The sequence below is a fragment of the Clarias gariepinus genome, chromosome 18 (genome assembly GCF_024256425.1).
Source record: "Clarias gariepinus isolate MV-2021 ecotype Netherlands chromosome 18, CGAR_prim_01v2, whole genome shotgun sequence".
NCBI lineage: Eukaryota > Metazoa > Chordata > Actinopteri > Siluriformes > Clariidae > Clarias > Clarias gariepinus.
In genome coordinates, this window is record NC_071117.1 from 1,515,001 (window position 1) to 1,527,298 (window position 12,298).

Sequence of the window (12,298 nt, forward strand, 5' to 3'; positions counted from 1 at the left end):
AATATCTTCGTAATAATCTACTCGTATGATGAACAGCAGGAACACTGGTGAGTTTTTGGGAGAGACCATGAAACTCTAGACAGGCAGTAATTCTGTTATATATTTAATGCTATCCTATTATAATAATAAAACAAATTATAACGTCACTTTGTGTAAAGTTTTAAAGTTTTGTAGATGAATAAACGAGTCGCTCATTCTGTTCCTTGTGCTTTGATAAGATTACTGACGCCAGGAGACACATAGTCAAACACACAGACATGGGTCAGAACGTTCTGTTTATTAACAGCACAAGAGCGTTTGGACAAGCGCCTGGTATCATCTGTTACTACAAAGAACATAAAGCATTTTTACAAGTCCTGGTTAAATCCTGGAGACCAAGAAGTGGAGATTGTATACATGTTTGTCCAGAGGAAAAGAGAGAGAAAGAAACACACACACACACACACACACACACACACACACACACACACACAAACACACACACACACATATATATATAAACACTAACACTTGTACATATATATAAACTGCACTTATTCATGTTGAATCATAGACTGATTGTATTGAGAGGAAGCAGCACCTACAAGTTAACGCGGTCACTACTGCAGGGGTCTGACATTTTCCGCGGTGTGAATTTGAGTTTTATGGGGTTTTTAGGAGCCAGAATTGCGCTCTTGTTCAGCTCCAGAGGAACCTGATCGAAAGTAAGAAAACAAACAAACAATAAAAAAATAGTTAATGTGGTTGAGAACTATATGACCTGGAAAGTGATTTCTTTATGAAGTTATACAATGTTGACATTAGCTTTAAACATGTTAGTGGTAGAAGTTCCTGACCTTCGTTTCCTCAGAAAGACTGACGTCGAATCTCTGCAGTACCTCAACAACAGCCAGCTTCATGGCCACGTGGGCGAACCTCATCCCGATGCAGTTCCTGGGTCCTAACCCAAACGGCATGTACGCATACGGCTTGATGCTCTCCTTATTCTCCTTAGTGAACCTGAAACAACATGGACCATCAACACCTCACTGATAAAACACACCCTATAGAGTAGTGTGGACAGCGAAGAAAAAGGTGCAAGGCACACTCGATGAGAAGCTGGACACAAAGGAAGGAGAAAAAGTCTCGTACCGATTGCCCAGACAGAGGGAACCAGCTGGGAAGGATGTGCTGAAAGTTGTAAGATCTTTGGCTCAGGGTGCACCACAGACGCACAGACATGAGGGAAGGTCTTACAGGAAAAGGAGTAGTTTTATTAGGGAAAAAAAGAAAAGGAAGGAAAGAGAAGGTTAGTTGTTAAATCTGGACGATTAGTAAGGACAAAGAGAAAGAATAACGAAAATATTGTGGGTCCAAATGCCATACCAGTAGAGGCATGGAGATGTTTAGAAGACACGGCAGTAGACTTTTTATCAAGATTCTTTCACAAAATCTTTTTTTGTGATTTTGAAATGCAATAATAGTTATTTGATGAACCAGTGGAATCTTGTTTGAGAATCATGTTTTTTCCATCATTGTTCTTGGTGAACTATTTCATACCTGTCAGGGTTGAAGGTCTCTGGATCAGGCCAGTATTCAGGGTCCCTATGTAGGGCATAAGTGGGGACGAAGACAGCAATGTCCTTTGGGATGATGAGACCATTTATCTCAACAGTTTTCTTGCAGACTCTCTCCAGACGAAACACAACTGGGTATAATCTGAGCGACTCGTTAAGGGCAGCATCCAGATAATCCATGTTCATCACCGTGTCATAATCAACTTCAGCCTGGAACCCAAAAGACAAGTAAAGGTACAAATAAATAAAACTGAAAGAGCCAAAGTCTCTGCATTGATTCTAAAGATCTTTCATAGCTTTAGAACTTGATTGTATTACGTTATTAGGGAAAGTTGCATCGATTTCTTCCTGTAGTTTCTTCATGGTCTTCGAATATCTGGCCAGATTGTAGAAGAGAAACGACAGCGTGCTGCTACTCGTCTCATAACCAGCAAAGATGAAGACCATGGACTGGGACAGGATCTCATGATCACTCAGACCTTCAAACATCACACACAAATCATATCTGAGCATGTTCTTGTCCCTGATTATAGACACATGTCCATGTTTTTATTCTGTTTTATTCTACTTTCTCCTTTTCTGCTTCTTCATCTGATGTCAGTTAAGGGGTTAAGGGCCGCGCTCAAGGGCCCAACAGTGGCAACTTGGTGGTTGTGGGGTTTGAACCTGGGATCTTCCCAACTGTAGTCCAATGCCTTAACCACTGAGCTACCCCTGACCCCCTCATATGATCAGACCTTAATCAGAGTAAGTTACCCTTGTGTGTCTCCTGGCCATTTGGATCGTCTTTTCCTGATTCCTGAGAATCGATCATCAGCTGCATGAAGTCCACTCGCCTCTGCAGAAAGTCAGAGATTTAAAAGTCTAACGCTAATAACATCCAAAGTGTGTAAGGAAACTTAACTCTTCTTCAGTTCTACCTTATGATCTTTGGCCACACGTTTAGACTTGATCTTTTGCAGCGAGGCGTAAAAGAAATCTGTCACTTCACTCGGGAAAAATGAAAAATTCATTTTCTCCAACAGCGGTGTAATGAAGGGGAAGAGAACTATTAAAAAAATGTCAAATATCTCAACAAACATAAACATAAAAGCAGATCAGAATATAGAGAATTTGGGTTTTTCTCCTAATATAGAGAATTATAATTGAATTTTAGATCAGTAATTACCGACAGCGAGGATCAGAGGGCTGAATAAGTTCAAATTCAGCAGTTTCTTGATGTTGGATACGAAGGGATCTTTGGGGTTGTTCAGGGAGTCGATATCGACACTGAACGCTGTGCTCGACACCACGTCCATACTGTACGCTCCGAAAAACCTAAAATGACCAACAACACCATCAAATCAAATCAAATCAAATCAAATACACAGCACATGGAAATCTGTGAAATAGGCATCATTTAAATGCTTTAGAATTTCACAGGCAGCACTCTGAGGGTTATATAGAAGATGATTTATTTACTCTTTGATATCTGCTGATTCTCCTCGCTCTGATGTCTTCTGCAGATTTTCAATCAGTGTGTGAGAATGAGACTTCATGATTCCAAACATCTGAGGGACATGAAATAACATCTACTGTTAGTCTATTCATTCAAAATGTTTGTTTAATCATTAACCCAAATTAATTAATGGACACACACACACACACACACACACACACACACACACACCTCCTTTAGTCTGCCGCTGGTGAAGGATGGAGACAGAACGCTCCTAATTCTCCTCCAGTCCTCGTCCTCGACATTGGACACGGCGTCGTACAGAGGGCCGTTCAGACGCAAATTCTGAGAGAAAACGTTAAAATCAACTACAGTTAAAAATCTAAGAGGATAATATTGAATTTTATTAAAGGCTTTACTATAAGATTATTATTATTAATAATAATAATAATAATAATAATAATAATAACCTTTCCAACAGTGCGTGACTGATGGTACTTATAGTTAGTTACCCAGAGTAAGGATCTATCTAATGACAGAAACATCAAAGCACTTTTGTAAGTCACTCTGGATAAGAGCGTCTGAGAAATGGCCAAATGTAAATGTAAATTAAAAAATACTGAAAAGAATTGATTTGTTAATATCCAAAGAATTTTTTTTTCAAATATTAGACATAAAAAGGATAACTAAATAGATGTGTGTGTGTGTGTGTGTGTGTGTGTGTTCTCACTCTGTGGTTGGTGAAGAGAGAGTAACACTCTTTAATCAGGATGGTTTTGAGGATGTCCCTGTCCAGGACACAGAGGACCGGCTGTCTCCCGTCGTATATACTGTAAACAGAATTGTGTTGAATTACAACTTAAATAAAGAAAAAAAAAAAGAACAAATATAGTTGAAAGCGACAATGAGTGGGCCCAAGCACCTCGCACCATCACCTCCCGGGGGCGCCGCGCGACCTGCTCACTGTTTACTTTCATTAGCGTCAGGTTTAACAGAGTTAAACTCCCTGATGTGTGATATTAATGTTCTTCAGTCTAATTAATCAGGAGTTTATGTGAAAAAACAAACAAAAGCCTCTTCCCAGTTGTGTTGGACTAATGGTACTTAGTTATTAACCTAGTTCCCCCAGTGTAAGTATGTATCCAATGATGTAAACATTAAAGCACTTTTTGTAAGTCGCTCTGGATAAGAGCCAAATGCCTAAATGTAAGTGTAAGTGTAAATGTAAATGTAAGTGTAAATGTAAGTGTAAGTGTAAATGTAAGTGTAAGTGTAAGTGTAAATGTAAGTGTAAGTGTAAATGTAAATGTAAGTGTAAATGTAAGTGTAAGTGTAAGTGTAAATGTAAGTGTAAGTGTAAGTGTAAATGTAAATGTAAGTGTAAATGTAAGTGTAAGTGTAAATGTAAGTGTAAATGTAAGTGTAAGTGTAAATGTAAATGTAAGTGTAAATGTAAGTGTAAGTGTAAATGTAAATGTAAGTGTAAATGTAAGTGTAAGTGTAAATGTAAGTGTAAATGTAAATGTAAGTGTAAGTGTAAATGTAAGTGTAAATGTAAGTGTAAATGTAAGTGTAAGTGTAAGTGTAAATGTAAGTGTAAGTGTAAATGTAAGTGTAAGTGTAAATGTAAGTGTAAATGTAAGTGTAAGTGTAAATGTAAGTGTAAGTGTAAATGTAAGTGTAAGTGTAAATTTAAGTGTAAATGTAAGTGTAAATGTAAATGTAAGTGTAAATGTAAGTGTAAGTGTAAGTGTAAATGTAAGTGTAAATGTAAGTGTAAGTGTAAATGTAAGTGTAAATGTAAGTGTAAGTGTAAGTGTAAGTGTAAATTTAAGTGTAAATGTAAGTGTAAGTGTAAATGTAAGTGTAAGTGTAAGTGTAAATGTAAGTGTAAGTGTAAATGTAAGTGTAAGTGTAAATTTAAGTGTAAATGTAAGTGTAAATGTAAATGTAAGTGTAAGTGTAAATGTAAGTGTAAGTGTAAGTGTAAATGTAAATGTAAGTGTAAATGTAAGTGTAAGTGTAAATGTAAGTGTAAATGTAAGTGTAAATGTAAGTGTAAGTGTAAATGTAAGTGTAAATGTAAGTGTAAGTGTAAATGTAAGTGTAAGTGTAAGTGTAAATGTAAATGTAAGTGTAAGTGTAAGTGTAAATGTAAGTGTAAGTGTAAGTGTAAATGTAAATGTAAATGTAAGTGTAAGTGTAAGTGTAAATGTAAGTGTAAGTGTAAATGTAAGTGTAAATGTAAGTGTAAGTGTAAGTGTAAATGTAAGTGTAAGTGTAAATGTAAGTGTAAATGTAAGTGTAAATGTAAATGTAAGTGTAAATGTAAGTGTAAGTGTAAATGTAAATGTAAGTGTAAATGTAAGTGTAAATGTAAGTGTAATGTAAAATGTAAGTGTAAGTGTAAGTGTAAATGTAAATGTAAGTGTAAGTGTAAATGTAAATGTAAGTGTAAATGTAAGTGTAAATGTAAATGTAAGTGTAAGTGTAAATGTAAGTGTAAATGTAAGTGTAAGTGTAAGTGTAAATGTAAGTGTAAGTGTAAATGTAAGTGTAAGTGTAAATTTAAGTGTAAATGTAAGTGTAAATGTAAGTGTAAGTGTAAGTGTAAGTGTAAATGTAAGTGTAAGTGTAAGTGTAAATGTAAATGTAAGTGTAAATGTAAGTGTAAATGTAAGTGTAAGTGTAAATGTAAATGTAAGTGTAAGTGTAAATGTAAGTGTAAGTGTAAGTGTAAATGTAAGTGTAAATGTAAATGTAAATGTAAGTGTAAATGTAAGTGTAAGTGTAAATGTAAGTGTAAATGTAAATGTAAGTGTAAATGTAAGTGTAAGTGTAAGTGTAAATGTAAGTGTAAGTGTAAATGTAAGTGTAAATGTAAGTGTAAATGTAAGTGTAAATGTAAGTGTAAGTGTAAGTGTAAATGTAAGTGTAAGTGTAAGTGTAAATGTAAGTGTAAGTGTAAATGTAAGTGTAAGTGTAAATTTAAGTGTAAATGTAAGTGTAAATGTAAATGTAAGTGTAAGTGTAAATGTAAGTGTAAGTGTAAATGTAAATGTAAGTGTAAATGTAAGTGTAAATGTAAGTGTAAGTGTAAATGTAAATGTAAGTGTAAATGTAAGTGTAAGTGTAAATGTAAGTGTAAATGTAAGTGTAAGTGTAAATGTAAATGTAAGTGTAAGTGTAAGTGTAAATGTAAGTGTAAGTGTAAATGTAAGTGTAAATGTAAGTGTAAATGTAAGTGTAAGTGTAAATGTAAGTGTAAGTGTAAATGTAAGTGTAAGTGTAAATGTAAATGTAAGTGTAAGTGTAAATGTAAGTGTAAGTGTAAGTGTAAATGTAAGTGTAAATGTAAGTGTAAGTGTAAATGTAAGTGTAAGTGTAAGTGTAAATGTAAATGTAAGTGTAAGTGTAAGTGTAAATGTAAATGTAAGTGTAAATGTAAGTGTAAATGTAAGTGTAAGTGTAAATGTAAGTGTAAGTGTAAGTGTAAATGTAAGTGTAAGTGTAAATGTAAGTGTAAGTGTAAGTGTAAATGTAAGTGTAAGTGTAAGTGTAAATGTAAGTGTAAGTGTAAGTGTAAATGTAAGTGTAAGTGTAAATGTAAGTGTAAGTGTAAGTGTAAATGTAAGTGTAAATGTAAGTGTAAGTGTAAATGTAAGTGTAAATGTAAATGTAAGTGTAAGTGTAAATGTAAGTGTAAATGTAAGTGTAAATGTAAGTGTAAGTGTAAGTGTAAATGTAAATGTAAGTGTAAGTGTAAATGTAAGTGTAAATGTAAGTGTAAATGTAAGTGTAAGTGTAAGTGTAAATGTAAATGTAAGTGTAAATGTAAGTGTAAGTGTAAATGTAAGTGTAAATGTAAGTGTAAATGTAAGTGTAAGTGTAAATGTAAGTGTAAGTGTAAATGTAAGTGTAAGTGTAAGTGTAAACTGGTGAAACTGTTCGTTAATTCCAAAGCCTGTTCCCTGAAGTTCTCTTCCTTTGCTCTTTGTTTTCTTTTTATACTTTATTCTCTACAGAGAAACTCTTTTCTACAGACGGACTCGGCTTCAGGCAGTTCAGGTTAAAGGATCAGGAATGCAGAAGGACAACGTCTCCCTAATGTAATGTATGTTTTTTGTTTTTGGAGGGGGTTGTCTAAAAGTGGAGTACTAAAATATAGTTAATTCTCATGAGTTTTTCTGTCCTGAAAACATTTTATCTTTGTAAACATTTAAATAAAAATCACCTGTAACTTTCTGATATTAATATTCTAAACACTCCATGAAGCTGGAGATTCATTCAATCTTTCATTCTGTTTTCTGAACATCACACACAGCATTTACATAACCAGCCGAGTAACATTACAGAATTCTTCTGTGCAGTGTTCTTCATTATAGAGTGACTGTAACACACTCACCCCCAAATCTTACCGTACTTCTGAAAACACTCCATATCAAAGTTATGGATTCCCTAAAACCCAGTGAGAGATATTCTGTAAATAACACTCACACTGAGTTTATCATTTAATGCAGTCTTTATTCAAATCATCTTTATAATATAATATAAACTCACCTTACGATACTCTAACATGGTTCCAAAAAACGGGACGGGTTTAGGACCGGGAACTCCCAAACGCTTAAAGAACCCGTACGGCCAGTACCCATACCTGAGGAACACCCGGCACAGGAGGAGGTTTATACTGAATGGAATTAACATTATACAGAGAAAAAAAAGACATGTGCAGCTCAAAAACAGCAGTGTTGCATCAGTGTTTAAAGTCCTGATCTGCCGACCATCAGATAGAACTGTTGCTATGGATACATCATAAAGAAAGATCAGTCAACAAACTTCAATTGTTGTCTTGAAACAAATAGAATGAAATGTATTATACATTTATATATATAGTCAAATGCTTAATAATATACTAAAACATTATTTTAACAGAATGAATTGTGTATTAATAATCTAAAGGACGTGTGTGGTTTTATAGACAAGATTATAATTAGATGAAACGAGCTGGTCTTCTTGTTCGTCCGCATACAGTCCTGAGGGTGTACAAACTTTTTCACACTTCATTGTTTTTTGTTACTAAGAGTGAAAATGAAAAGTGAGAGAGCACTTACAGTAAGATGAGGCTGATGAGGATGATGATCAGAGCCCAGGTCTCAGCTGATAAACTCCACCAGAGCTCCATCCTGATTAGTCTAACTGGTAGGACTGGTGTTACTAGGAGTGTTTCTGTTAAATATTAGTACTAATACTAGTAGGATTTAGAGTAACATGAAAAAATCCCAGCTTTGCTGCAGTCTGAGGTTCATGTAGTGTTTGTATGAGGGTGTGTGTGTGTGTGTGTGTGTGTGTGGGCGTGAGAGAGAGAAATGTAACAGAACACCACTGAACCATGCCCTACACACAGATCTTACTCTCTCTCTCTCTCTCTCTCTCGTACACACGGTATTAACTGGGTGAGGCTGTTTAGCTGATTCAGCCCTTAGGAATGTGTGTGTGTGTGCGTGTGTGTGCGTGCGTGTGTGTGTGTGTGTGAGATAAACTCACAGATACTCTGCTGAAATCTCCATCAGGATTTGGTTACTTTCTTTAAAGTAAGTCTATCAGTTCAGACAGAACGCTGTCTGTTTATTTTAACCAGAGCGGTAAACCTGAACAGGTCTTCATGATCACCATCTGTCAGGCTGTCAGAGACGCGACTCCTACGCACTGTCAGAGACGCGACACCTTAAAACAACACACAACAACACTACATTTATGCGGGTGGGTAAAGCATGGGGTCTTCCTTTTTTTTTTTTATTTCTTACGCCCCTGTTCTCTGTTTTCTGTCAGGGGCTGGGGGCTGAGAGGATGAGCTGGCCGCCCAATCGGGGTCGGGACTGGTGGTCTTCTCTGCTGCTGCGGGGACCGGGGTGGTCTTCCTATCCCCACGCCGGAGCGAAGGGGGTTCAGCTCCGGGATCGGGCGCTGATTGCCCCTCTGGGGGTAGTGGTGCCTGGATCTAGGAGTATAGAGTGCATATGGGGAGTGTGAGTGTGGTTACCGTGTCCATTTTTGTCTACATGTGGGACGAGGATGTGAATATTTGTTTGCGTACATGAGGGTGGGAACGTATGCTTGTGTATATGTGTGCTTGTTCGTCTACGTCTATGTGTCAGGTCGGGCCATAGACTCCGCCTCACTCATCATCTTATGGCCCCCCCACCCCACCACCATGCCCTGCCGGTGGGGGATGCTCGCGGCAACCGGTGCGTTGGTGGTTTCTCTTGCCGGGGCGGGATGCTCGGGTGAGCGCCGGCCCACTCTCGGTGATCGCTTGCCGGGGCCTGGCCCTCCTGGCTTTGCTGGGCCCCGGTTGGGGGGTGGGGGGCCCTTGGATGTCCGGGCCCAAGAGCCGGTCTGCCCTGGTGTGGTCGGCTGCCAGCGGAGCCTGTGGGCTTGCCGCCACAGCACCCTGGGGCATCTACATTGTGGCTGTCGGATGACCCACCTTCAGGCTCTCCTTTGCCCCTTTCTGGGTGGGGGTCGCGGTTGTCCCTGCGGTGATTCTCCTGGGGGTCTCGGGCCCTGGGGGGCCTCCGGATGTTTGGGGCCCGGGTCTTTTCCATGTCTGCTTCATGCCTTGCGGGACGGAGCGGTTGTTCCCAACACACACTATCAAACATCTACATGGAGGAACCTTATGAACATAAGCGCGCTCATACACACAGGTGTACACACAAGCATTCACAAACATTCACAAAAACAGGGGTGCACAGACACACACTGTCTTGATCTGCTGTTGCTTTAAAACTTATTTTGTAATATTAGTTATGTGTGCTGCTCAATAACATTTAACATTTAGTATTTACCGTGAGTCATATATATATATATATATATAATTTTTTTATCTTTTCTTCTTCTCTCCTGTTTTCCCCTGGTCTTGTCTGTCAAGTATGGTTAAATAAAATGGTATATAAAATGTAATGAATTAATTAATAATAATAATAAAAGGCTGTGAATGATGATAACATAGCTACACATATACATTGTCATGTGTTATCTTTGTTACTGACAGGCCGAAAAAAAAAAAAAAAAACTCCCACACTGAAAGACTGAAAGACTGGTTTAGTGCTCGCGAGTCACAGAGCCACTACCAGTCTGATCAAACAACAGAACCACACAGAACCTCTGGCATCAGTTTAAATATTGGATTTGTGTGAAAGTGGATGTGACTTTTGTGTTAAGTAAAGACAATTAGATCTTTCTTTTTTAATGAAGTCTTTTACTGTAAAGACAAATGCAGTAGAATAGTTAACATTTTTATTTATTTTATTGATACAACATTAAACTCCTCCACCTCTCTGCTCCTCAGTAACCTTTAACTGACACTCCAGCTGCTCTAGTTCTCATTTTTGTCTTTTCTTCTGACTTGGTCCATTTCCACATCAGAGTTTTAACCTTGCGTCTCTAAGTACACCTCATACAGCTGTTTCACAGCGAGCTACAGGGACACACACAGTGACGGTGACCTTCAGAGCGTCGGGTCGACCTCGTCTCACTGTAAGTTATGAGCTGAAGCTGATTAATATCTCACTGAGGTCCGTTGTTCTGTGTATAATCTGCAGAACTGCTCAGTTAGTTGTATTACAACATTATCATCAGTGTACATTCCAGGTCTTTGTGTAGCTGACCTGTGGACTGTATCATATCATATGGAAAGGATTTATCTTCAATGCTTTTATACTTTTTTCCTGCATTTTGTTTTATACTAATAAAGCAATGAGAAATGAGAAACGCATTTTGAACAAACCTGACATGAATTACTGTACGTATCTCAATAGGATCATTAAACACCAACTTCTGCCAATGTTAAAACTGATTACCTCTAATAATATAAAAACATAAAAATCATGAATATATGTTATGTGGTGCGGTATGGAGGGCCATGAGATGATTTAATGTTAATGAGAGCCCTGACGCAGGGTTTCAGAGGGGGTCAATGAAATGGGAGTGTGTGAGATGCTTATGATGCGCACGGGAAGAGCTTTCCCTTTAGAGATGGTGTTATTAATTAGGAACTCAAAAAGAAATAAAAGGCAACACAAAAATAAAAAAGCTCCGCCATCTACGTGAGAACAGACCGTCTCTGGAGACTAAAACAAAACTACATCCTCTCAGGACCTTCACCCGTACCGAGGATTTATAGGAGAGAATATCTGCTGTATGTGTGCTTTGCACTATAAACTTAGATACTGTATGGAGCGAACGCTGAAGGGAGTCTTAGGGAGGCAGAGGCTGGGGATCTCAACTTTCTGCACGCTTTGTCTTATTCTTTGTCCTTCCTTCCTTCCTTTGTCTTTGTCCCTAACACTGTACCTTACCGGTGTTACCTAAATGATCGCACAGATTGCCGAGGTATATTCTTCTTTGTCTTTCGGCTGTTCCCTTTTAGGGGTTGCCACAGCGAATCATCTGCCTCCATCTAACCCTATCCTCTGCATCCTCTTCTCTCACACCAACTAACTTCATGTCCTCTCTCACTGCATCCATAAAGGGTTAGGGTTAGGGTTAGGGTTAACCCTAACCCTAGATTGCCGAGGTCTCTGGACCCTTAAATAGACATGCCTTGGTGTTGCCTGGCAACCGTGTGTATACCGTTCAGAACTCTGCGGGGTAGCAGCTTGTGGTTCTGCCCGTTCTGAACAGTGCAGAGTATTTTTGCATGGCTCCGCCCCTTGCAAGATAAAATATAGTCAAAATAGTCAAAATAAGTAAAGTTTTAGAGTCTATGTGTTAATGGAGGTGTTAATAATATAAAGGTAATTGAGAAATGTGAAGTAGTGACATTCTGCAAAAAGATAGTGCCATTCGACCCTATCGAATGCTTTTTCTGCATAGAGAGAGATTATTACCAAATTTTCTTGAATAGCTTTGGAGTGATACAATATGTTAAAGAGGCGTCTTGTGTTTTGTGACACATTCCTACCAGGGATAAAACCATTCTGATCAGTATGAATTAGACCACTAATTAATCTACCAAGTCTATTTGAAAGAATCTTTGACAGTATTTTTTGATCTACATTAAGGAGAGAGATCGGTCTGTATCCTTCAACCTCCTCTGTGCTTTTACCTTTTTTTGGAATAACAGTTATAACTGCTTCATTAAATGTTGCTGGTAGTCCGGTTACTAATGCCCCTTCGAATGTTCTGAGAAGGTAGGGGGAGAGTATATCATTAAATTTTTTATATACCTCAGAGGGCAAGCCATCCGGGCCTGGAGTTTTACCACTCTTTAAGGAATTAACTGTGCATTTTAACTTTTCCA

General features: G+C 37.9%; 1 protein-coding gene across 2 annotated transcripts in view; it reads right to left on the reverse strand.

The window, feature by feature from the left end:
- Positions 1-258: 258 nt before the first annotated feature.
- The window catches only part of LOC128506171 (cytochrome P450 3A30-like), a 35,349-nt gene continuing 23,309 nt past the window's right edge, over positions 259-12,298 (reverse strand). The window contains exons 1-13 of one of the 2 annotated variants that reach the window (XM_053476486.1): positions 8,106-8,320; positions 7,555-7,648; positions 7,400-7,452; positions 3,725-3,824; positions 3,226-3,339; positions 3,018-3,106; positions 2,725-2,873; positions 2,477-2,604; positions 2,313-2,394; positions 1,875-2,035; positions 1,540-1,766; positions 837-999; positions 259-694 (exon numbers count right to left, since the gene is read on the reverse strand). In XM_053476486.1, the coding sequence (XP_053332461.1) occupies positions 581-694; positions 837-999; positions 1,540-1,766; positions 1,875-2,035; positions 2,313-2,394; positions 2,477-2,604; positions 2,725-2,873; positions 3,018-3,106; positions 3,226-3,339; positions 3,725-3,824; positions 7,400-7,452; positions 7,555-7,648; positions 8,106-8,176 (1,545 nt within the window). In that variant the 5' untranslated portion in view covers positions 8,177-8,320 and the 3' untranslated portion in view covers positions 259-580. Of the gene's footprint in view, positions 695-836; positions 1,000-1,539; positions 1,767-1,874; positions 2,036-2,312; positions 2,395-2,476; positions 2,605-2,724; positions 2,874-3,017; positions 3,107-3,225; positions 3,340-3,724; positions 3,825-7,399; positions 7,453-7,554; positions 7,649-8,105; positions 8,321-12,298 lie in introns of those variants that run through there. The other variant, XM_053476487.1, reaches the window with a different exon arrangement.